This window comes from Aedes albopictus, chromosome 1 (genome assembly GCF_035046485.1).
Source record: "Aedes albopictus strain Foshan chromosome 1, AalbF5, whole genome shotgun sequence".
Lineage (NCBI taxonomy): Eukaryota > Metazoa > Arthropoda > Insecta > Diptera > Culicidae > Aedes > Aedes albopictus.
Genome location: NC_085136.1, coordinates 107,562,165 through 107,583,973, shown reverse-complemented (window position 1 = coordinate 107,583,973; position 21,809 = coordinate 107,562,165). Strand labels below are relative to the sequence as shown.

The 21,809-nt window shown below is 35.2% G+C and overlaps 1 protein-coding gene across 1 annotated transcript; it reads left to right on the top strand.

Annotated features, from left to right (window-relative positions):
* The first annotated feature begins 7,540 nt into the window (after positions 1-7,540).
* On the top strand, positions 7,541-18,801 carry LOC134285107 (phospholipase A2 inhibitor-like). Its single transcript, XM_062845160.1, has 2 exons — positions 7,541-17,103; positions 17,168-18,801. The coding sequence occupies exons 1-2, from the start codon at positions 17,084-17,086 to the stop codon at positions 18,165-18,167; spliced, it is 1,020 nt and encodes a 339-aa protein (XP_062701144.1). The 5' UTR covers positions 7,541-17,083; the 3' UTR covers positions 18,168-18,801.
* The last annotated feature ends 3,008 nt before the right edge of the window (positions 18,802-21,809 follow it).

Below are 21,809 nucleotides of genomic sequence, written 5' to 3'. Positions count from 1 at the left end.
AGTAATTCCAACTAAAACTTCTTTTCTAAATTTTTGAAGGAATTGTAGACAAAAAAAAATGGTAGGAATTTTTGGAAAAAATCGTCGAAAAGTTTCTGGGGGATCCCTGGAGGATTTTTTGGAGGAATCTTTGGAATAACTCAGAAATTACAGAAGAATTTCTTGAAAAATACCAAGGAATAGATTATGGAGAAATTTCTGCTGAATTTTTCTGCGAGATTCTTCGGAGAAGTTCTGAAGGAATCGGGAGTTGGATCATGTAGCAATCTTTGCTAGAACCTCTGGAGAAACGCCTTGGAGGAAGTTCTTGAAGAATCTTTTGAGAAATTCTGGTGGAATTTTTGAAGAATTCCCAAATATATCGAATAATTTCTCACGTCTAACCACAACTTCTGAAAGAGTTCCTGATAAAAAAAAATTTGCTGAGAAGTTTATCATGATACATTTTATCAAAAATCTCTCTACAGCGTAAATTGTATTAAACCTAAGTACTTCTCGAAAGACATCTCGGAAACAAAATGTCCAAACGGAATGAAATTCAATAGCATACTACTAGGATGCTGCACCTTTCATTTACTGATGAGAGAACTCAAATCGATTGACACACTGCTGGTCAATTTATTATGAAGCATTTTTCCAAGAACTCTTGAAAAGTTAAGTTGTATTACTCCAAAGTACTCCTCGAAAGATATCTCGGTTACAGTTCAGTTCAGTCTGTACGTCGAATTTCTCGTGTTTTGGACCACTTAGAAAGATTCTGTCTTCGGCAAAGTTGCTCAGAAGACTAAAAACTTTCGCATAGAAAACTATTTTGTTCGAGAATCACTGCGCTAGGGATCTTATGAACTTCATAATGATGTTCATAATGTTGAGTGCAGTTCAGTCTGCACTCCGTATAACTCGTGTTCTGGATCACTCAGAAAGATTCTGTCTCCGGCAAAGTTACTCAGAAGACTAAGAGCTTTCACATAGGAAACAATTTAGTTCGAGAATCATTCACTGCGTGGCGCTAGTGTTCTTGATCATTACTTGTCCTATCTTTTTGCACAGTACGTACGAAGTGGAAACAAGCCGTTACAACAAAACGTTGATGGTGATCAGTTGATTTCACTGAATGAATCAGCAAACCTTGCTGAATTTGCACAAATATTTTACTAAAACTTTCAACTCGACAAATTTCAGCAAAACATATTTGGGGTGTATTGTTCTTAGAAGCTGAAAGCTTGATATAATCGTTGTGTATCCATATGTTACTATCTTTGTAACAGCTTCCTAGACGAAAAGAAGCTTTCACATTTGAAGTTTATTTCAAAATTCGCTCACAACTTGGCACTTGTGTTCTTTAGAGCTGTCAGTTTGATCTCAGCGTAAAGTATCTTCTCTGTAGTTTATTCGAAAATCTCTTTATTGTTCAGTTATAACTTTGGATATCTGTACAGTATTTTCAAAAGTTATTTCTTTGAAAATCGGTTCTAAAATTACTATGAAAGTTCCTTCGGGAATTTCTTTGGCACTTTTTTTTAAACCTGCTACATTATTTTTGGAAATTGTTTGGCAATTCTGTTGGAAACTGTCTCTGCTATTGTGTCCACAATTGAATTCTCAATTTCTTTGGTAGAAGTTTTCAAGATTTTTTAGGAACTTCGTTGGAAATTTCTTTAAAAAAATTGCGGCAAAAAAGTTTTTCAAACTTCCTTGGGAACTTTATGTATGTATGAGATGCTTCGGCAATGGCTTTGTGAACTTCTTTAGAAATTTCTTCTACGGAAATTTCTTTGGGAATCCCATTTGAAAGTTCTTTTTGTTTTTTACAATTCGTTTGGAAAATCCTATGGTTATTGCTTTGGGAATTTTCCAACATTTTTCTGGAAACATCTTTGCCAATTCTTACTGAACTCGATTGGGTATTTAATTGGGCATTTCCGTTGCAAATCGATTTGGCGAATTTCCTTAAAGTAACCCTGTGAAAATATTTCGAATTTCTTTTTGGCGGAAATTATTCGGCAAATTCTTTGGAAATATTGTCAGCAATTTTTATTGGATTTGAATCAAAGCTTCATATAAGTTTGTTTTTTTTGGATTTCTTGGACAATTTTTTGGAAACTATTTCGGTAATTCCTTTGGAATTTTGTTCGATAACTCTTCTGGAAATTTCTCTGCAATAATAATGGAAATTGATTAAGGTTATTATATTTAAAAATACCATTAGTGACGCCAGCCGTTTAGGCGAATTGTATGCCACGGATTGTGGGTTCGATTCCTATTCCGGTCGGAAGAAAAATTTCGCCAAACGGAAAATTCTTCATTGAACCACTGGATGTCTTACAGTCTTACATGTTATCCGTTGTCTAGTGAAAGTTATATTCAGTCTGCGTTCTCTGGCTGACGATGCAGTGCAAATTTATCAGGCAACTCTCACGGGATTTTCTTTTTCAATTTCTTTGGAAATTTCAAAAAATCTCGAAGGAATTACCTAAAGATATTCCAAAAACCATGATGTTTTCAAGAAATTCATCAAACCTCAAGAAATTCTCAAATAAATTGCCAGAATATTCAAGAAAGCAATTTTTAAACACGTTTGAATGTTGAAATACCTGAAGGCACCCTAAAGGACTAACCAAATCACTTTTCAAAGAAGTTGCTACTAAAATATCTCAAGAGAATCCTGAAGTAAATTCCGTTGCAGAAGAAATTTCCAAAAAGATTACCAAATAAGTTGTCGAAGGCACTTCCGACAGCTTCTCGAATGAAGTTTCCTAAAAACCTAGAAGGAATTTCTCGATCATTTCCAAAGGAATTTACTGTGTGATTTCTGAAGAAATCGAAGAAGAAATTACCTAAAGAAGTGCTAGATAATATCATAATCAATTTGCCGACGGAACTGCAGAAAAAAAATAACAGTAAGAAATTGCAGAAAGAAATTTTAAAAGTATTTATCAAATAAATTCTCGACGGAATTTTGAAATGCATTTTTATTATAGCTGCAGAACAAATACCCAAAAAAAATATGGATTGAAAAATGAATGCAAAACTAATAACAAAGAATTTTCGGAGCGAATTTTCGAAGCAATTGTCGAAGCAATCAAATAAATCAAAATAAAATTCTTATTGAGTTTTCTGAAGGATTTCCAACAAAAAATCAAAACATAAAAAAATGAGGAAGTTTTCAAATGTGGGCTTCGTGGCCGTGCGGTTAGCGGCGTCAGTCGTCTAGGCGTTACGTAAGCCTCGGAGTGCGGGTTCGATTCCCGCTCCAGTCGGGGAAAACTTTTCGTCGAACGAAAAATTCTCCATTGGGCCACTGGGTGTTATGTGTGTTGTCCGTTATCTCGTGTATGTGTAATGTTCAGTCTGTGCAGCCTCTGGCTGAAGACGGTGTAGTGTCTTTTATAAAAAAAATGTAGAATGGTTTTCCAAAGCAATTGCCAATAGAAATGCCGAAACTGTTTCCAAAGTAATTGTTGAAAAACCCAAAAGAACTGCGGGAAACCTTTCTATCAATTGTCTGCGAAATTTCAATAGGAGTTTCCAAAGAGATTACTTGAAAACTTCCTATAAAACTTCAAATGCTTTTACTCTTTTGAGCAAATGTTCTGAAACCTGTTTTCTTTGAAATAACCCAGAACGTCAGATGTAGGACGCTTAGACCAAACTCGTTGCTCATTACAGAACGAAACCAATATAGTGAGTGAATCTCGAACTTAATTGTTTTCTCAGCAACTACTTTTCTGAAGCGGTATTTTTTCAAGTGGTTCAAAATGCGGGATAAATGATGCTCAGACTAAACTGGAAACTGCTAAGATCACTAGCGCCACATAGTGGGCAAATTTCAAACTAAAATGTTTTTCAGATAAAAGCTCTTGGTCTTCTGACCATTTTGTCAAAAAGAGTGTCCTTCGAAGTGTTTCAGAACGCGAGATATATTACCCTTTGATCAAACTTGACATCCTGCTTTGCCACAACAGTTGTCATTCTTAGCCATCCAGATCGTGAGATATGCGACGCCCTGAATCAGGGCTCATTACAGCACTAGAGCCAAGTAGTGAATAAATGATAAACTCTATCGCTTTCTTCTAGAAAACTATAATTCTTTCGAACAACTTTGTTGAAGTGGGTTTTCCTCTGAGTGGTCCACAATGCGAGATTTACAACGTTTAGGCTAAACTGATAGACCCCAAGAACAATATTACTACTTAGTGAGTGATTCTCGAACTAAATTGAATCTATTGAAATCAATTTTTTTCTGAGAATTTTTGCCGAAAACAGTATCCTACAAAGCGGTCCAAAAAATAAAAAAAAATCCACGTAGTGAGAGAATCTCATACTAAATTGATTGCCATGCGAAAGTTTTCAGTCTTATGAGTAACTTTGCCAAAAACTTATCCTTCTAAGTGGTCCAGATCGTGAGATATACGACGTTTTGACCAAACTGGATGCCTCAAGAACACTAGCGCCACGTAATGAGTAGCATGAACTAAATTGTTTTCTATGTGAACAGTCTTAGTCTTTGGAGCAACTTTATCAAAGACAGTAACCTTCTAAGTGGTTCATAACACTAGCGCTACGCAGGGAGTGAATCCAGTTTGTTTTCCATGTGAAAGCTTTAAGTCTTCTGAGTAACTTTGCCAAAGACAGCATCTACCTCTAGGTGGTCCAGAATGTTTGGATTTAACTAAAAGCTTCCAAAAGCACTAGTGCCACGTAGTGAGTAATACTCGAACCAAACTATTCTCTATGTGAAAGCCTTTAATCTTATGTGCAACTTTGCCGTATCCTGCTAAGTGGTCCAGAACGCGAGGTTCACGAAGATAAGGCTAAACTGGAAGCTTTTAGCAATACAAGCGACAGGTAGTGAGTGATTCTCTAACTAGATTGTTTTTAAGCGAAAGTTTTCAGTCCTATGAGCAAATTTGGCTAAGATAGTATCTTTCTAATTGGTCCTGAACGTGGAATATATGACGTTAAGACTAAACTGGAAGCTCCCAAGAGCACTAGCGCCACATAGTGAGTGATTCTCGAACAAAATTGTATTCTATGTGAACGCTCTCATTCTGCTGACTAACTTTTCACAAGATAGTATCCTTCCAAGTGGTTCATAACGCGAGATATACAACGTTTAGACTAATCTGTAAGCTCAGAGAACAGTACCACCACGCAATGAGTGATTCTCGAACTAAATTGTTTTCCATGTGAAAGCTCTTAGCTTCTGAGCGACTTTGCCGAAGACAGTATCGTTCTAAGTGGTCCAGAACGAGAGATAAACAAACGTTTAGACTAAACCGGCAGCTCCTAGGAACACCAGCGCCACGCAGTGGGTTATTCATGAACTTAATTGTTTTCTGTGCGAAAGCTCTAAGTCTTCTGAGCAACTTTACCGAAGACAGTATCCATCAAATTGGTCGAGAACGCGAGATATTCCACAACTACTGGCAAAATGTAATACTATCCCACCTGTCCGACATGTTGCCCGACATGGTGTAGCAAATTCCCTGGTCAATGTTCCCGGAATCACTGTTTCAACATACATATCATGAAACATTGGTCATTTGAATTGGTGAAAAAATTATCATTCTATAAGAGTTTGAATTTCTGGGTCATAATGACCCCAATGCATTATTCGTAGCTTTTTTTTCCATGCCCGAAGAAGGTTGATTTGTACAATAACCTGCCTCTCTTCAACTAAGTGTTCTTTGAGTACTTACACAGTTATTAGTTGAATGCTATTCTATGCCCAGGGAAGCCAGGAAAAATTTCCCGACCGGAACGGGAATCGAACCCACCTACTGCGGATTGGCAATTGAAAGCCTTATACACATGGCGAATTGGAGACCCCCAGGCCTAGGCGTTAGATTTTATGAAAAATTGAGTTTGATTGTCATTTTAAAATCGAAAATGTATGCATTTCTTCATTTTTTTATGTTTATGATTTTTTTTTATTTAACAACGGAGTTGTGTTTTCAAAATCGATTTCCATAGACATTCGAAGGAAGGATCAAGGTTTCTCCTGTTTTTTTTTTTGGTAGAAAACGTTCAATAGCATTGCAAAGATTTTGTTTTCAAAATTTTGTTTCGATTTTTTTTATTCAATTTTACTAGTAAATTTTAACTTATCACTATATCTTCACAGTTTAAAATTGGTATTTGTTAAACTTAAAATCATTATTCAACAGTACAAAAAATCATGAGATACCTTGATTCTTCCAATTTTGAGAACATTGCTCCGTTATTTGAAAAAAAAAAATCAAAAACCAAAAAGTGAGGAAATTCATCCAGTTCCACATTAATCGAAGTAGGTATTCTTGTAACATCCAAATCAAGTAAAAATTAACTTCCATTTCCCGAACGGAATCCGCCGTTCGATTCTGGGGATTCTGAGTGAGCAAATCGACAGAAATTTCCCCCCCAAATGAGTTGGCTACGACTGGCAGCAAAATGTTCTTCCTTTTCTATACGGGGAAAGATAACACTAGTTCACAAAATAAAACAAAAGTCGTGAACTTCTATCGACGGCATTTGTTTTGATGATTTATTACGTGCTGATTTCGAAACCGTGTTCATTTTTTTTAAGTGAAACATTTTTCAATTTTACCTGAATCGATCCCTACAGTTTTTAAAAAAATGGAATTTACTAAAATTTGAATATCTTGAATTGCCAGTCAGTCAATCTTCAATCTTTTTGCATTAATGGAAAACTGAATGAAATGTGTTCCAGACATATGAACACGATTTTTGCGTCGGATTGATGAAAGTCGAGAAATTCGTCAGCTTTTTTTTTGAATTTTGGCAAAATTTTCAAAAAAAAAAAATAAAAAAAAATTTTTTTCAATGAAAAAAAAAACAATTTAAAAAATCTTTCACAGCGTTCATGCAGAGTTGTAAGCGAGTAAGAGTAAACATTTCAGCTCAATCTGGGCATTGGTTGCGGAGAATTAGATGTATGAAGTGAGCAACTTTGCTTAGAAATACGTTTACATTGTCAGCCTTGTGTGGAGGGCAGAAAGAATGCCCGCTCTACTAATATTTTTTTCCAGCACGTTTTCAAACTAAGAGCATGATTTTACACTGAAAATGATCATCTGCTAACCGAGTTCCAAAGTGCTGTAAACTAGTGTAACATGCGCGAACGGATTTTTTTTGTCGTCTACCCTTCTCCCAGATGTGGTGGATGCTCTGTTCAAGTCGCCGCTCCATCACGAAAGGTGGTTTGTTATCTGCTAGTTGATGTGTGGCGAAGCAGTTTTTTTTTTCAAGTGATTCATTCACAATGAACATTTTATCAAACATTGCTGCTTGACATAGAAATCAGGAAACGAAAAAAAAAATAAGGCATTTAAGAACCCTAAATGTGGGTAACTTTGGAAGTGCAACAGGAGGCAGATCCAGATTGAATGTTTGCATGCTGAACTAGATTAGTGTTTGCATATACAAACTTGTTCGCAGGAAAAAAGTGTGAGTATTCAGCGGCCCAGTTGTTCAGAATCGTAATCCGAGCTTACTTTGCATAAAAAACATGAATATATGTTGTTAAAATGCTTATTCATGTATTCTTTTAATTTTTTTATAGAGTTAATCATCTGATTTGGAAATGGGGTACTTTTGATCGCCCAATTAGTCAGTATTTATTGATGTTACAATACCTGTACAAGTTTAAATTGAGGTCCCCAAATTCATATTTGATGCCAAAAGTCCAAGTGGTCATGAACATTTTGGGGTATTTGAAAAAAAAATAAAAAATAAAAAATATCAAGGCTAGAAATAATGCAATTTTCTATCGAAGTAAGAAATATGTTTAGTAAATGGAAAATTTAATTAAAAAAGCATTTATTCTAAAGCTGGTCGGTTTCAAGTCATGTGTAGCTGGTAGAGGAATATTGAGTTCCACATTGTTGCAAAACGTGGATTTTTGAAAATGTAACAAACTGCGATAAGAAAAACAGTAAAGAATAATCGGTTCATTTAAACATTCATGAAACTCGATTTCCATGACCCTTTATATCCCTTCGTAGCTATATATGAGCTGTTTAACAAAACCGAAATTCATGATCAGAAACAGATTGAATGAAAATGATGATTTGAACATTTCATGAGCAAGTTTCTGCTGATCAATGCTACCCCATTTTACGGTATGTTTGTTTTGTACTTGGGGCTGCTCCACTGCAATGCCATATGTATGTTTGCAAATTCGGGTTGAGATAAAGTTCCAAAAATTCCCAATACGAACAGTGGGTTCAGTTAAAAACACAAAGGCATATTTTAGGTTGATACTAGTGAAGTTTTGAAATTCAATTATGTTTCAAAATATTTGTTTTGAATTTTTAAAATATCTTTTACAACACAAAAAAAAACAGATTAATCCACCTAGTGGTGATAGTGCCTTTCTCGTCGAATATGTATTCAAGAGCCATAAGCCGAAGTGTTCCTGAATTCTGAGAATACTCTACAACGGAACAAATCTCATTTTCTTCTTTTGTCACAGTGCTCGTTGACTTATCAATGGGGGAGTAGAGTTGATAAATAATTAATGTATTTGATGAAATAAATACATAAACAATTGAGCAAATCCGCTTAACTCATCGGATATGATAATAAATTTTCTGAAGGACTCTAATTTCACTTTAAAATTTAAAGTGAAATAAGGGGGATTAGGGGCATAATGGACACCCTAATCAAATGAGTACGTTAAGCCAGGAACACATAGCGTCCGTTCCGTCGAGGTTTGCGTTTTTTGACAGTTTTCCCATGGGAAATGTGTCAAATTACTGTCACGCACACGCAAACGTTGCATTGTGTGGGACACTTTAGGCCTGTACAACAGAGAAAACCTTAACATATTATCAGTTGGCTTACAACTTTAGTTTGTTTCCTACGTATTTCAATAATTTACAGCAAGTAGAATGTCTTTATTGTGAAGAAATAATGAATTGTAAATCGTGTTTTTTTTTTGGGCTGGCATAGAAGGTACGGGGCGAAATGGACACCCATTGGGGCATAATGGACACCCCTGCATATTTTATGCTAATTCTTTAATAACATCGATCAGTTAAGTAATTTGCCCACGGAGATCGATACCACAGATGAAATACTCCATTATAGACGTGTTTACATAACATCCAAATTAATTAAATAAACTTAAGGCTAAAATAATCCAATTGATTTTTTTTCCAAACACTCTTAAACGCCTAACAGCATGCAATGCGCGTACATCCATTCGTAATTGCCAGTGTTCATTTCGCCCCAAATCAACTACAACATTGAAATTTCTATTTTGAGTAAATTCTAATCACAAATAAATTACTTTATCCATTGCTAAATCTACGTATACATGCAGAAAAGGTAGCATTTCACCTGTTTTTATGGTGAACACACTCAAACACTCGTAATACCTTATTTGCTGCAGCGTTGAAATTATAAGAATTTCACCATATGAAAAACATGTTTCAATTTCAATGATATTTAGGTTATTTTGGAGGCATATGAATGGTACTTTTGAAAAATAGAACGATGACTTTTTCCTTTATACTTATGCATCAAAAGTTTAGCATAAAAGTCAACGGTTTCGGCAAAAATAGGGGTGTCCATTTCGCCCCGGGTGTCCATAATGCCCCGATCTCCCCTATTTATTTGTGCCCTTCCTCAAAATGATGAATTCCGAATCAAATTTTCAAAGGGACTTAAGAGAAAATCGAAATTTGTGTCAGCCTTATTCAGAAAAGCAACAATTATATCAAAGCCATAATCGAATTTGAAAACTTATTGATGGCTCATATTCTGAAGTTATGTATTATGTTAAACGTATAAGCAGAGCTGAAAAAAATCAAACCTCTCAGTTGACTGTTTGACCACCTTCACTAGCACTGGATGCCGATCATTATCAAGATAGTTCGGCAGTTTTTTTCTGCGCACTTTACTGCCTATAACCGCATAATTGTAACATTTGCATATTTTGCTGTTATTGACTTAATATCGGGGATCATCACCAAATTACAAGTACTTTCGACTACCTGAATAAAATTTTCAAGTTTGTTCTAGGATTTGTGAAAAAACACCAAGTCGTTTTGTCTCGTTGGTTTATTTTCTGACAATAGGTCCAGCATACAAGAAGTGCTGTAGAAGATCTTATTGCTAAACAATTGATTACGAATTAATGAAAAATGTTTACAATGTCGGTTCATTCCCATACTATTAAAATTTGCAACTTTGAATCCCATTTTCTCCAATGCCTACTTCTGTCGAATGTTACTGTTATGCAATTATGGGCAGTTTAGCCTTTATTCTATTATCATTGGTTATAAGATTGTTGTAAAATTTGACAAAAAAAGTGCAAGATAGTGAAATTTCTTATAATAAAACCCATTCAAATTTCAACCATGTTACAGAGCGCGAGGGCTAAACCAGTTGCATCAAAATTGTGCGTAGTAATTTCAACCGCAAAAGGGTATTGATGCTATAAAATTAAAATTTCCCCATACAACGTTGCTTCATCCTACTGTATAATTACGTCTCAGGAATCTAAAATGGTGTGATTTGACAAGATTGCTTTAATTTTTATTAAGATTTTGTTCTTTTACGCATATTTATCGCTTGCATTGATTTTGTTCACCTTCGTAATTTCAGCGATGCATCCAATCCTGATTCTGCAACACTGACTGCTGGTAATCTTAGGTGTGGTCAGAGACTATTTTCATGCTGCCCGTTTATCTGGTTATCCAACATTTTTGATGATTTGATGTTTCATATGCATGGATTTGGTTCGCTTTTTTAACTGTCCACTTCCGGTGGGACATCTGGAACTGGTTCCGGAACACAACCGGTTCAAGTATGTTATTTGTGGATTGATTGTGTAATTATCGGTGCCATATATCGGAAACAGCTTGTTAAGCGTTACGCGTTTCGATCTACTATTCTTTGGTCGTCATCAGACGCATTCAGTTGGATACACCCTTCACCTTCGTCAGTTTAATATATAAGCGGTTCAGATATGGTCTGAAACTATTTTCCTGCTTACCGTTACTAAATTAAGAAAGAACTTGAGTTTAAGTAATTTATTTATAATTTTTTAAAAATTTGGGTCCGAAAATGTAATTTAAAAGTAAAATTGATGAACAATCAGAGATAATACCTCAGCAGAAATATTGAAAAAATGAGATAATAAATGGTTCTAGTGCATGGAAAGCAATAGGCCAACGTTGTATCCACTAATAGGCCAATTTTTGTACCATAGACCAACGTTGCATACCATCGCAACGAATCTTTTCAACTTAATTAAGTGAGTTCTTGAATATTTACGTTAGTTTAATTCCAGTTGGTGAAACATGCATTGCCTACAGTGTGTAATAGGGTCAACATACCATTTCTAGTGCTATTAATTCATGAGTTATGGTCAAAGTTGTCAAGGCAGCTTGCAAATTAGGCCAAGGAATGGTACATATACCCTAGTTGCCACTGCCCGTTTAGGTCACCAGCGCTGGTGGCAATATTCTTGCCACTGCCCGTTTAGGATACTTTTCTTCTTTGGACTTCAACAAAAAGCCGGAAAAGAGATTTTAAAGTGGATTAGGGCTTAACCCATAATATAAACTGTGTAGTTCAGCTCATGTCAACCCATAATTTGATTATTTCTTAAAATATTTACCAAATCTATAATTTTACTATAAGTTTGAGCTAATTTTCTTCACGCGGTCAAATTTAGCCATTTTTGAGACTACAAATGGCTCCCAAATTGTTGTTAAAGCTTTGTTTAGTATCAAAAAAAATACCAGGCGTTGTTAGTAATCCCAATTTTGCGTGAACTAAAAAAAAAAGTTTGAAATAAATTGTTATAAAACAGAAAAAAATACAAACAGTAGGTGGCAATATAGTTGCCACTGCCTTACAAAGGGTTAAAGAATCATGCACTGAAGAAAGGCACTGTCACCGCTAGGTGTATTAATCTGGGTTTGGGTTTTTTTTTTGTTTTCACAGCGTAAAGTGCTGCTGAGTACCATGTGGAGTCCGTCTCAACTCACCTTAAGTTCGCTAGTAATGCACTGATGATTGAACGATGCTCATTCTTCGGTTTTCTTTCAAATGCACAATTTGCCCAGGTAAGCCGAGAAAAGTTCCCGATCGGAACGGAAAATGAATTCGTGGCCTAAATTTTATGAAAAATTGGGTTCAATCAACATTTTAAAGTTGAAAATGTTTACTTAAGACAAAACTGGCTGTATATCTTCATTTTTTGTTTTTGTTTTTTTTTTCATTAATCAATAACGGAGCAATGTTTCCAAAATCGGTTTCCATAGACATTTAGAGGAAGCATCAAGGTATCTCTTGATTGTTATCCAGTGGAAAACATTCATCAATTTTCCAGAATTTCAACTAATTGCTGTTTTTTTATAGTTAAAAATGGTATTTGAACAATTTAAAAACATTTCCATACAGGAAAAAAACAGGAGAAACCTTGATCCGTCTTTTAATTGTGTATTAACATCGATTTTAAAAATATTGCTCCGTTATTTAGGGAAAAATCAAAAACCATAAAGCGAGGAAATTCATCCCATCTCACCTCAATCGAAGAAGGTATTCTTGTAACATCCAAATCGAATAAACTTTAATTTTCCAAAATAAATTCGACGAACAGAGGTCAAATTTTGAGAAAAGCTGGCAGAAACTCAATTTTTAAACATGTCTTATATGGGATATAGTATATTGAGCATTCATCCATAATACCAGGAGCACTAACTGGCATTTAAAAAATTTGAAAATATTGATTAGCTGCTGGTGGAAAAAATTCTGAATTTTCGATAAGGAACAGGAACAAGTTCAACCACTACAAAAGTCTATTGATATAAGTAATACAATTGCTTTCAAAAGTTTATTTGTAAGTTCTTGTGTATATCAGACATCTGCAATGAAGCAAGAGATCAAAATGACACTTTTGGCTTTAAAATTGACATTAGATGTCATTAGTACGAGAAATTCTTACAACTCGACATCAAAGTGTCTTACAAATCGCTCCCCGCTACTCCCCGCGGGGAGATTCCGTTCAAATGCTCGTTTACGTATGCAGAATTGGTTAAAGAGAAATGCAACTGCCAAGAGCTGCCAAAACAATAGCGCCATGATGATATGTGTACAGTAAAATTGTAAGAAAAATATCAATTTTGTTCGGATTTTGTTCGAAGATATCGACACAAAATGAAAATGCCTTTAAAATGAAATTGAGCGCTAAATCATGTACCAATACATTCATAAAGGCTAAACTTGCAGACTACTATGATTTGACAATTTTTGTCAGGTATTTTCAAATCTGAGTAAGCAAATTGGCTGTAATTTCCCCACCAAATGAGTTGGCGACGACTGGCAGCAAAATGTTCTTCTTTTCCCCACGAGGGAAGATAACACTAGTTAACAAAATAAAACAAAAGTCGTGAACTTCTCAACGGCATTTGTTTTAATGATTGATTACGTGCTGATTTCGAGACATTTTTTTTTTAGTGAACAATTTTTCAGTTTTACCTGAAAATCAAACCCTACTGTTTTATTAAACATGGAATTTACTAAAATTTGAATACCTTGCATTGCCAGTCAGTCAATCTTCAATCTTTTTACATTTATTGAAAGCTGAATAAAATATGTTTCGAACATCTGAACACAATGTTTGCGTCGGATTGATGAAAATCGAGAAATTGGTCAGCTTTTTTTTTTTATTTTGGCAAAATTTTCAAAAAAAAAACAAAATAAATTTCAATAAAAAAAAACAATAAGAAAAATCTTTCACAGCGTTAATGCAGCGTTCAATGAGTTGTAAGCGAGTAAGAGTAAACACTTTAACTCAATCGGAGCATTGATGACGGCGAATGAGATGCACAAAGTGAGCTATTTGCATGAAAATAAAACACAAATTGGTTTTGAATTATCAGCCTAGTATGGAGGGTCGAAAGCATGTCCGCTCTACTATTATTTTTTTCCATCATGTTTTCAAACTAAGAGCATGATTCTACACTAAGAATGATCATCTGCTTACCGAGTTCCAAAGTGCTGTGAACTAGTGTAACATGTGCGAACGGATTTTTTTTTCGTCTACCCTTCTCCCAGATGTGATGGATGCTCTGTTCAAGTCGCAGCTCCATCACGAATGGTGGTTTGTTATCTGTTAGTTGATGTGTGGCGAAGCAGTTTTTTTTTCAAATGATTCATTCGCAATAAACATACTATCGAACATTGCTGTTAGAAGATATATAGAAATTAGGAAACGAAAAAAATAAGGCATTTAAGAACCCAAAAAGTGGGTAACTTTGGAAGTGCAGCAGGAGGTAGATCCAGATAGAATGTTTGCATGCTGCACTAGATTAGTGTTACTTTTAATCACCCAAGTAGTCAGTATTTGTTCAGCTTACAATACCTGTACAAGTTTAATTCGAGGTCCCCAAATTCATATTTGGTGCCAGAAGTCTTGTTCATAAACATTTGGAGGAATTTGAAAAAAAAAATGTCAAGGCTAGAAATAATGCATAAAGATGTGGCAATTTCCTATCGGAGTTAGAAATATGCTTAGTAAATGGAAAATTTAACTAAAAAAGCATTTATTCCAAAGTTGACCGGTTCAAAGTCATGTGTAGCTGGTAGAGGAATTTTGAGCTCCACATTGTTTGTAGATTTCATGCAAAACGTGGATTTTTGAAAATGTAACAAACTGCGACAAGAAAAACAGTAAAGAATAATCGGTTCATTTAAATATTGATGAAACTCGATTTCCATGATCCTTTATATCTCTTCGTAGCTATATTTGAGCAGTTTAACCAAAACAAAGTTCGTAATCAGAAACAGATTCATTGGAAATGGTGATTTTAATATTTCATGAGCAAGTTTATGCTGAACAATGCTACCCCATTTTACGGTATGTTTGTTTTGTACTTAGAACTGCTCCACTGCAATGCCATATGTATGTTTGCAAATTCGGGTTGAGATAAAGTTCCAAAAATTCCCAATACGAACAGTGGGTTCAGTTGAAAACACAAGGGCATATTTTAGGTTGATATTAGTAAAGTTTTGAAATTAAATTATGCTTAAAAATATTTGTTTTGAATTTTTAAATTATCTTTTACAACACAAAAAATAAAAAAAAACATATGATGCCTTTCATCATTTTGAAAACTAAACCATGAGAGTCTGAGCTTTGAAAAATTTTTCGAGCTACCTCTCGAAAGATTGTTCTTTTTTATGCGTCGTTTATTTTGTTGCAAAAGTGAGACTAACTTTGTGCTGTGTTCGTCAATTGTGCAAACAACGCTACATTTACTTTCCGTTGGATTGAAACGATTTCAATTTTGAGCTTTGAATTGATCCCATTGTGCGGTCGCAGCTGTTATCGCAATTCTCGCCGATGATTTTTTTTTCTCGCCGCCTATGCATAAACCACATAGAATCAAACCTAGGGTGGACCACGCTTGGGTGAAAAACTCAAATCTGAAAAGGTTTTGAACTCTCAGTTTTTTTTTTTAATATAATTGTAATATTTTACAGAAGAAAGTAGAAAAACTCGATGTAATTCAAGTCAGAGCGATTCAAGAGTGTCAAGCTTATTTTTTCAATTTGATGTGCTTAAAGAGTATATTTTTGTTTTTTTTTCTATGAACGCCACTTTGACCATAATCGTATCTACACCACAACTAATAATGGCTGTATTTATAGGCGTTGTACAGACGAACAGACGAACCACCTTGAAAGGTGTCCTTGAAATATTTCCATCTTTTCTGATGCACATGTTGCACAAAACGCGCTTTCACGATACAGAAGGCACTAGTGATAAATTTCAAAACGAAAGAAAGGCATGAACTCCAAACCACAGACAAACAGACGTCTTACTCTACTTACTTCCCATCGTTTCCTTTTTTTAACGAACAATTTAAATGTTTTGTAGTTCGCAAATCTCTCGCTCATGGCGCTCGCATCGTTGTCGCTCCTGTTTGTCGTTTGCCCACCACCGCCATCTACTCAGTGAGTTTGCGAAATGTAACGTGGTTAGCATTGGGCGATTATGTTTTCGTGACGATGATTTTAATCGCATTTTGTTCCAAGTGATACATCTGTTGTTATGTGTCCAAACAATCATCGAATGCGTGGTCGATGGAAGTCTCACCAGTGTATAATATAATGTTAAACGATTTTTAGAGCGAATATGAAGTTACCAGAGGTACCAGAAACCACAGGTTAGTCTTCAATCGATGCTTATAATTATTATTGAATTTTAAAACTAACTTCAGCTTTCCAAGATTTTTCTTTTTTCATGCATAAGATTTGTCGCGTTTTGGCATGGTAACCAAGCAAGGTAATCAAATGAACATGAATTTAACTGACCTCATAATTTGCAGTTGTGCTCCGTGATTGACCAGAACAATCGAAAATGTACAAGAAATCAACAAACGTAGTGTGGGAGCTGACTACCGTTTACAATTGACAGCTTTGAGAGTTCTCAGCTTAACCAAGTGCTGTAAGTCACGTTCTGACAAATCTGTTAACAAGGAGTTCATTCCGGCATATGCAGCGTTGGTCATTTCATTTTTTTTTAATAAATACAACTTTCCACCTCTACAATTACCATACTTAAACAATTGTTGTTCAAGTAATCTAGAACGTACGTTGAATGTAAAAACAATAGCATGGAACGAGCTCACCTATAGATATGCATCCATCCAACGCTCCATCGCTGTTCGAATGCAATACTCAGACATTTTGTTCAGCTGCATAACTATCACAACCCGAAGAATGCAGCGAACAAGGCGAAAAAAGAAAAATAATAATCAACGAATTCACGCCCATGCGACTCTGTCATGGCATGCTTTTTATCTGACAAGCGGTAGCACACTCAGAAGTCAACACTGTTTACAAATAAAAAAAATCACATAAAATTCACTACAATCAAAAATCGGAATCAATCCACATTTTCAAGCAGAGAACGATATTGCTGAAATACCGCACCACCCTAATTCTACTCTGAAGTTCTGAATCACCGCAAACGTATAAAAAGCGATCGGGACAACTCCTCAAACATCAAACATCAGTTCTACCAGTGAAAGTGAAGTCGATCGAAAATTCGTTCAGGATGCAAGTAATTTTGGCTATGTAAGTATAACTGTGGAAAATATTATTGTTTTTTTTTATATTGATTCTAAAATACCTTTTGCAGACTAATTGTGATGATTTCACTCAACGGCCTAAAACCGTTCACTGTGTCAAATGATCCAAACTGGGAAAATTCAATTAATATACATGACTTCAACTGGCCTGCTGATGCAGCCTCGATGGGATACATCCCAGAACATAAAACAAGTTTTAATTTTTTTAATTCAATTGTGGACATACTGCCATATAATTTCACTGAGCCATTTGAGAAGTGCGAGAGAATTGGATTTGAAAATGGATTGGTTAAATCAATCCACATTAATCCTAAGTTGTATTTAATTAATTTATACAAAACATCTACTGAAAATGTGATTATTAAACCTGATATGTTCTACAAACTGGGCATTTTCCGGTGTATAAAAACAAAATTGACAAAAATCCCTGAGAACCTCGATCGGTTAAAACATTTGAAAGTTTTAAATCTTGAAGACAACTTGATAGAAACAGTTCAAATGGACCAGTTAAATGGGTTGGACAATTTGGAAAAACTTTTTCTTTCTTCTAATAAAATAAAACACATTTACTGTGACGGTCCGGCGAGTCTGCCATCGCTCACTGAAATGGATCTGGACAAAAATCGACTTCAACATTTTGACGTCTGTAATTGGAACATGCCTTCGCTTTCCCACCTTAATCTCCAAGTTAACAATTTGACACATTTCGCAATTCATCAATTTCCTACGCTACAAGCATTAAGAATTTATGAAAACCCAGTGAACTGCGCTTGGACAGATAGTTTAAAGAATACGTCAATACGGCTCTATTCCCGAACATCTTGTGACGAGAAAAGTGTGGGTGCCTTTGAATTGGATTGTCCACCAACTAATCATCAATTGAAGCAGCAGATTTCTAGTGTTTCCGACAGAATGCAAAAAATTGAAGACCTGCTGCAAAATCTAATCGCAAAAATTATTGAACAGCAAAATGTCTCTAATGACATCATTGAGGCGATGTATCGAATTGAAATAGAAAGAGCTTCCAATCACAGGAAGAAAATTCCATAACTTTCTAAATAATAATGTATATATTTATTGAATAACATAGACCTAAGTATAAAAAAAATCTTTGTATCGAGCTTAAGTTCATTATTAAATAAACGTCATTCAGAAAAAAATAGCTTTTCACAGTTCTTTTAGTTTGCCTTGTGAAAAATATCACTTCATTTCCCGTTCTTTTGTTGTGCTACATATGATGGAAAATCCGCTGATGAAACAGTTTGCAATGTACTCTCAATCGACACTTTTGTTTTGGATGAAAATTTATTTAGCAACATCTGGTAGAATTCCTCGAAAAACCTTATGAGAAACTTTTGGAGGAACTCTAGAAGTAATTTCAACTTAAACTTCCTTTAGAAATTTTTGGAGAAATTGTGGGAATTTTTAGAGAAATCCGTCGAAAACTTTCTGAGGATTTTCTGAAGAAATTCTTGTTAGAACTCAGAAATTACAGAAGAATTTCATGAAAAATGCCAAAGTATAGATTCTGGGAAAATTTCTGCTGGAATCCCTGCGAAATTCTTTGGAGAAGTTCTGAAAGAATCTTGTTTTAGAACATTTTATGAAAAATATTAAAATAAATGCTTGAAGAATAGTCTGAATGAACCCTTAGCAATCTTTGCAGGAACCTCTGTAGAAACCTTCGCAGGAACTTCTAGAAGGAACTGTAGAGATTTTTCTGATGGTATTTGTGGATAAACACCTAAAAGAGAATTCATAAATATATCGAATAATTCCTAAAGGAACGTCCAACAATAACTTCTGAAATAGTTCATTAAAAAAAGTGATCTCTTAAGGAAATCCCTAAAGGGGTCGTTCATAAACCACGTAGACTATTTGGGGGGCAGGAGGGTCTAGCCAAAGTCTACGCCCCATACAAATTTTAAAATTTTTGAATGGACAAAAGTCTACGAGGGGGGAGGGGGCGTCAGAGATGGCCAAATTTAGGTCTGCGTGGTTTATGAACAGCCCCAAAAGAGTGTCTGCAAAATATCTTAAGAAATTTTGGAATCTCTGTAAAAAAACCCTGCTGAATCGCATTTGACAAAACCATTGGAATATTTCCAGGAGAAATTCATAGACTTTCTTGAAAATTTTTTGAAGAAATCCTGAAGAAACCCTGACAAATAAAAAAAATCCGTCAGGATACTGTGTGTGGAGGAATTTATTCATAAATACTTAAGAAATACATGCACGAGCTTCTGTAGCAATCCCTAAAGAAATATCCCAAATAATTTGTGAGGGAGTTCCTGAAAAAAAAAAAACATGGGCTAACTTCAAAATAATTCTTATGAGAAAATTCTCGAAGAAAACCCAAGACTTCTTCAGAAATAATTCCATGGATTCTTTTAAAAACTTCCCCGGCGAATTTTTCCAAGGTTTCTTTCAGAAATTTCTCCCGCGATTGCTTCAGGATTTCTTCGAGCGGTTGTTGGAAAATATCCCCAGAACTTTGCCATAGGACATTCCCTCAAGAATACCTTTTTAAATTTCTGCAAGCAGTCTTTTAGGCAGATTTCCACAGATTCCTTCCGGCACTCCTCCAGGAATTGTTTAAGAAATTTATGTAGGGATTCGATTATACAATGTTTCGAAAATGTCCCCATGGCTTCCTCTAGAATTATCCGCTGGGATTCTTTCAGAAATTCTTTCAAATTTTCGTTAAGGAAGTCTTCCTGTGGTTTCTTCATTTTCAAGGGATTCCTTAAAAAAAATGGTACAATTGTTTCATCAAGAAGACCATCAGATTTGTTGGAGAATTTCATCGTAAATCCCATTGAAAAGTCTCGCAGGAATGTGTCCAGAAGTTTTTCCAGGAATTCATTCGGAGAATTCTGCACTACAACTTCCAGAAAATCTTGCATTATTTAATACAATCATTCCAACAGGAATGTCTTCACAGATTCCTGCGGGAGTTCCCTCAGGATTTTCTTTAGGAATGCATTTCTTTAGAAATTTGTCCAAGAATTCCTTCACAGATTTGTGCGGGAGTTCAAACAGAGATTCCATCAGGATTTCCTTCAGGAATGCTCTTCTTCAGAAATTTGTCTAAAAATTTCTGCACGGATTCTTCAATTCGTTTATTCAGAAATATTTTCTAGGAATTTTAACAAGAATATCTTTAGAACTTTCCCAATTGCTTCTAGGAATCTTTACAGAAGCTTATCTAGCTGATTCTCCAGGGATTTCCTCAGAAAAACCTCCACAGATTACTCCAGGAATACCTGCTGGAAACCTCCAAGAATTTTCTTTAAAGATTGCTCCAGGAATTTTCCCAAAATATCGTGAATTAACTTTTCCGGGAGCTCCATCAAGGAAGTTTCTCCAAATATTCCTCCAGGATATCTCCAGAAATTCCTTCTGAGATTCTTTCGAGAACTTACCTGAGATTTCTTCAGATATTCCTCTAGAAGTTCATGCAAGAGTACCTCCCATAATTTGTAAAGGTTTTTTTTCTGACTTTTTTCTCTCAGGGAATCCTTTAAAAATGTTACCAGAGTCCTTCAGTATTTTAGGCTTTTTTTTAATGAATTTCAGCAATTGAATTTTTCAAATGTTATCCCGTGGAGTTTTTTTGAAAACACCTGAAAATTTTGTTTTTGAATCTCCTACCAAACTGCATTTAGACAATCATCCAAATGTTTTTCTGCAAATTCCTTGAAATGAGGGAATTCATCAAATGATTCTTCAGAAACTTTTACAAGTTTTTTTTGTTAACAAATTGCACCTGCGGTTTGGACAGATTTTTCATTCGATTCATTCAGAGATTCCTGCTGGAACTGTTTCAGACATTCATTCAGGATTTATTTCAGATTTTCTTCCAGTAATTGCACAAAAATTAATGGAAGAATTCTTGAAATATGCACTGAAACAACTTTAACAGACAACTCTAGGTGGTTGTCCAAAGGAATCCTTTATAAAACTCCTAGTTACATCTCTGGATAGGATTCTCCAGAGATGTAACTGAATAAATTCTTTAAAGTTTTTGGATGGATTCCTGGATAGAAATCGATGAAGCAATTTCTGGTGAAGTTCTTAGATTAATTGCATGAGAAACTTTTGGAGAAACTCTATAAGTAATTCCAACTAAAACTTCCTTTCAAAATTTTGGGAGGAATTGTAGACAATAGAAATTGGTAGGAATTTTTGGAGAAATCAGTCAAAAAGTTTCTGGGGGATCCCTGGAGGATTCTTTGAAGAACTCAGAAGAATTTCTTGAAAAGTGCCAAAGTATAGATTATGGAGAAATTTCTGCTGAAATTTCTGCGAGATTCTTCGGAGAAGTTGTGAAGGGATCTGGAACTGGGACATTTTTAGGAAAATTTGAAAAATAAATACTTGGAGAATGGTCTGAATAAATCCTAAGCAATCTTTGCTGGAACCTCTGGAGAAACCCTCCGAGGAAGCTCTTGAAGAATCTCTTGAGAAGTTCTGGTGGAGTTTTTAAAGAATTCCAAAATATATCGAATAATTTCTAACGTCCGAATTTCTCCTCCTCTTCTTGGCGTAACGTCCTCACTGGGACAAAGCCTGCTTCTCAGCTTATTTTTTTCCGAAACCATCTATTTTTCATATTTTCATCTAAGCACATTCTATTTTTTTCCGTTTTCCGTTGCATAATGAGTTTTTCTGAGTGTTAAGAAACCGGCC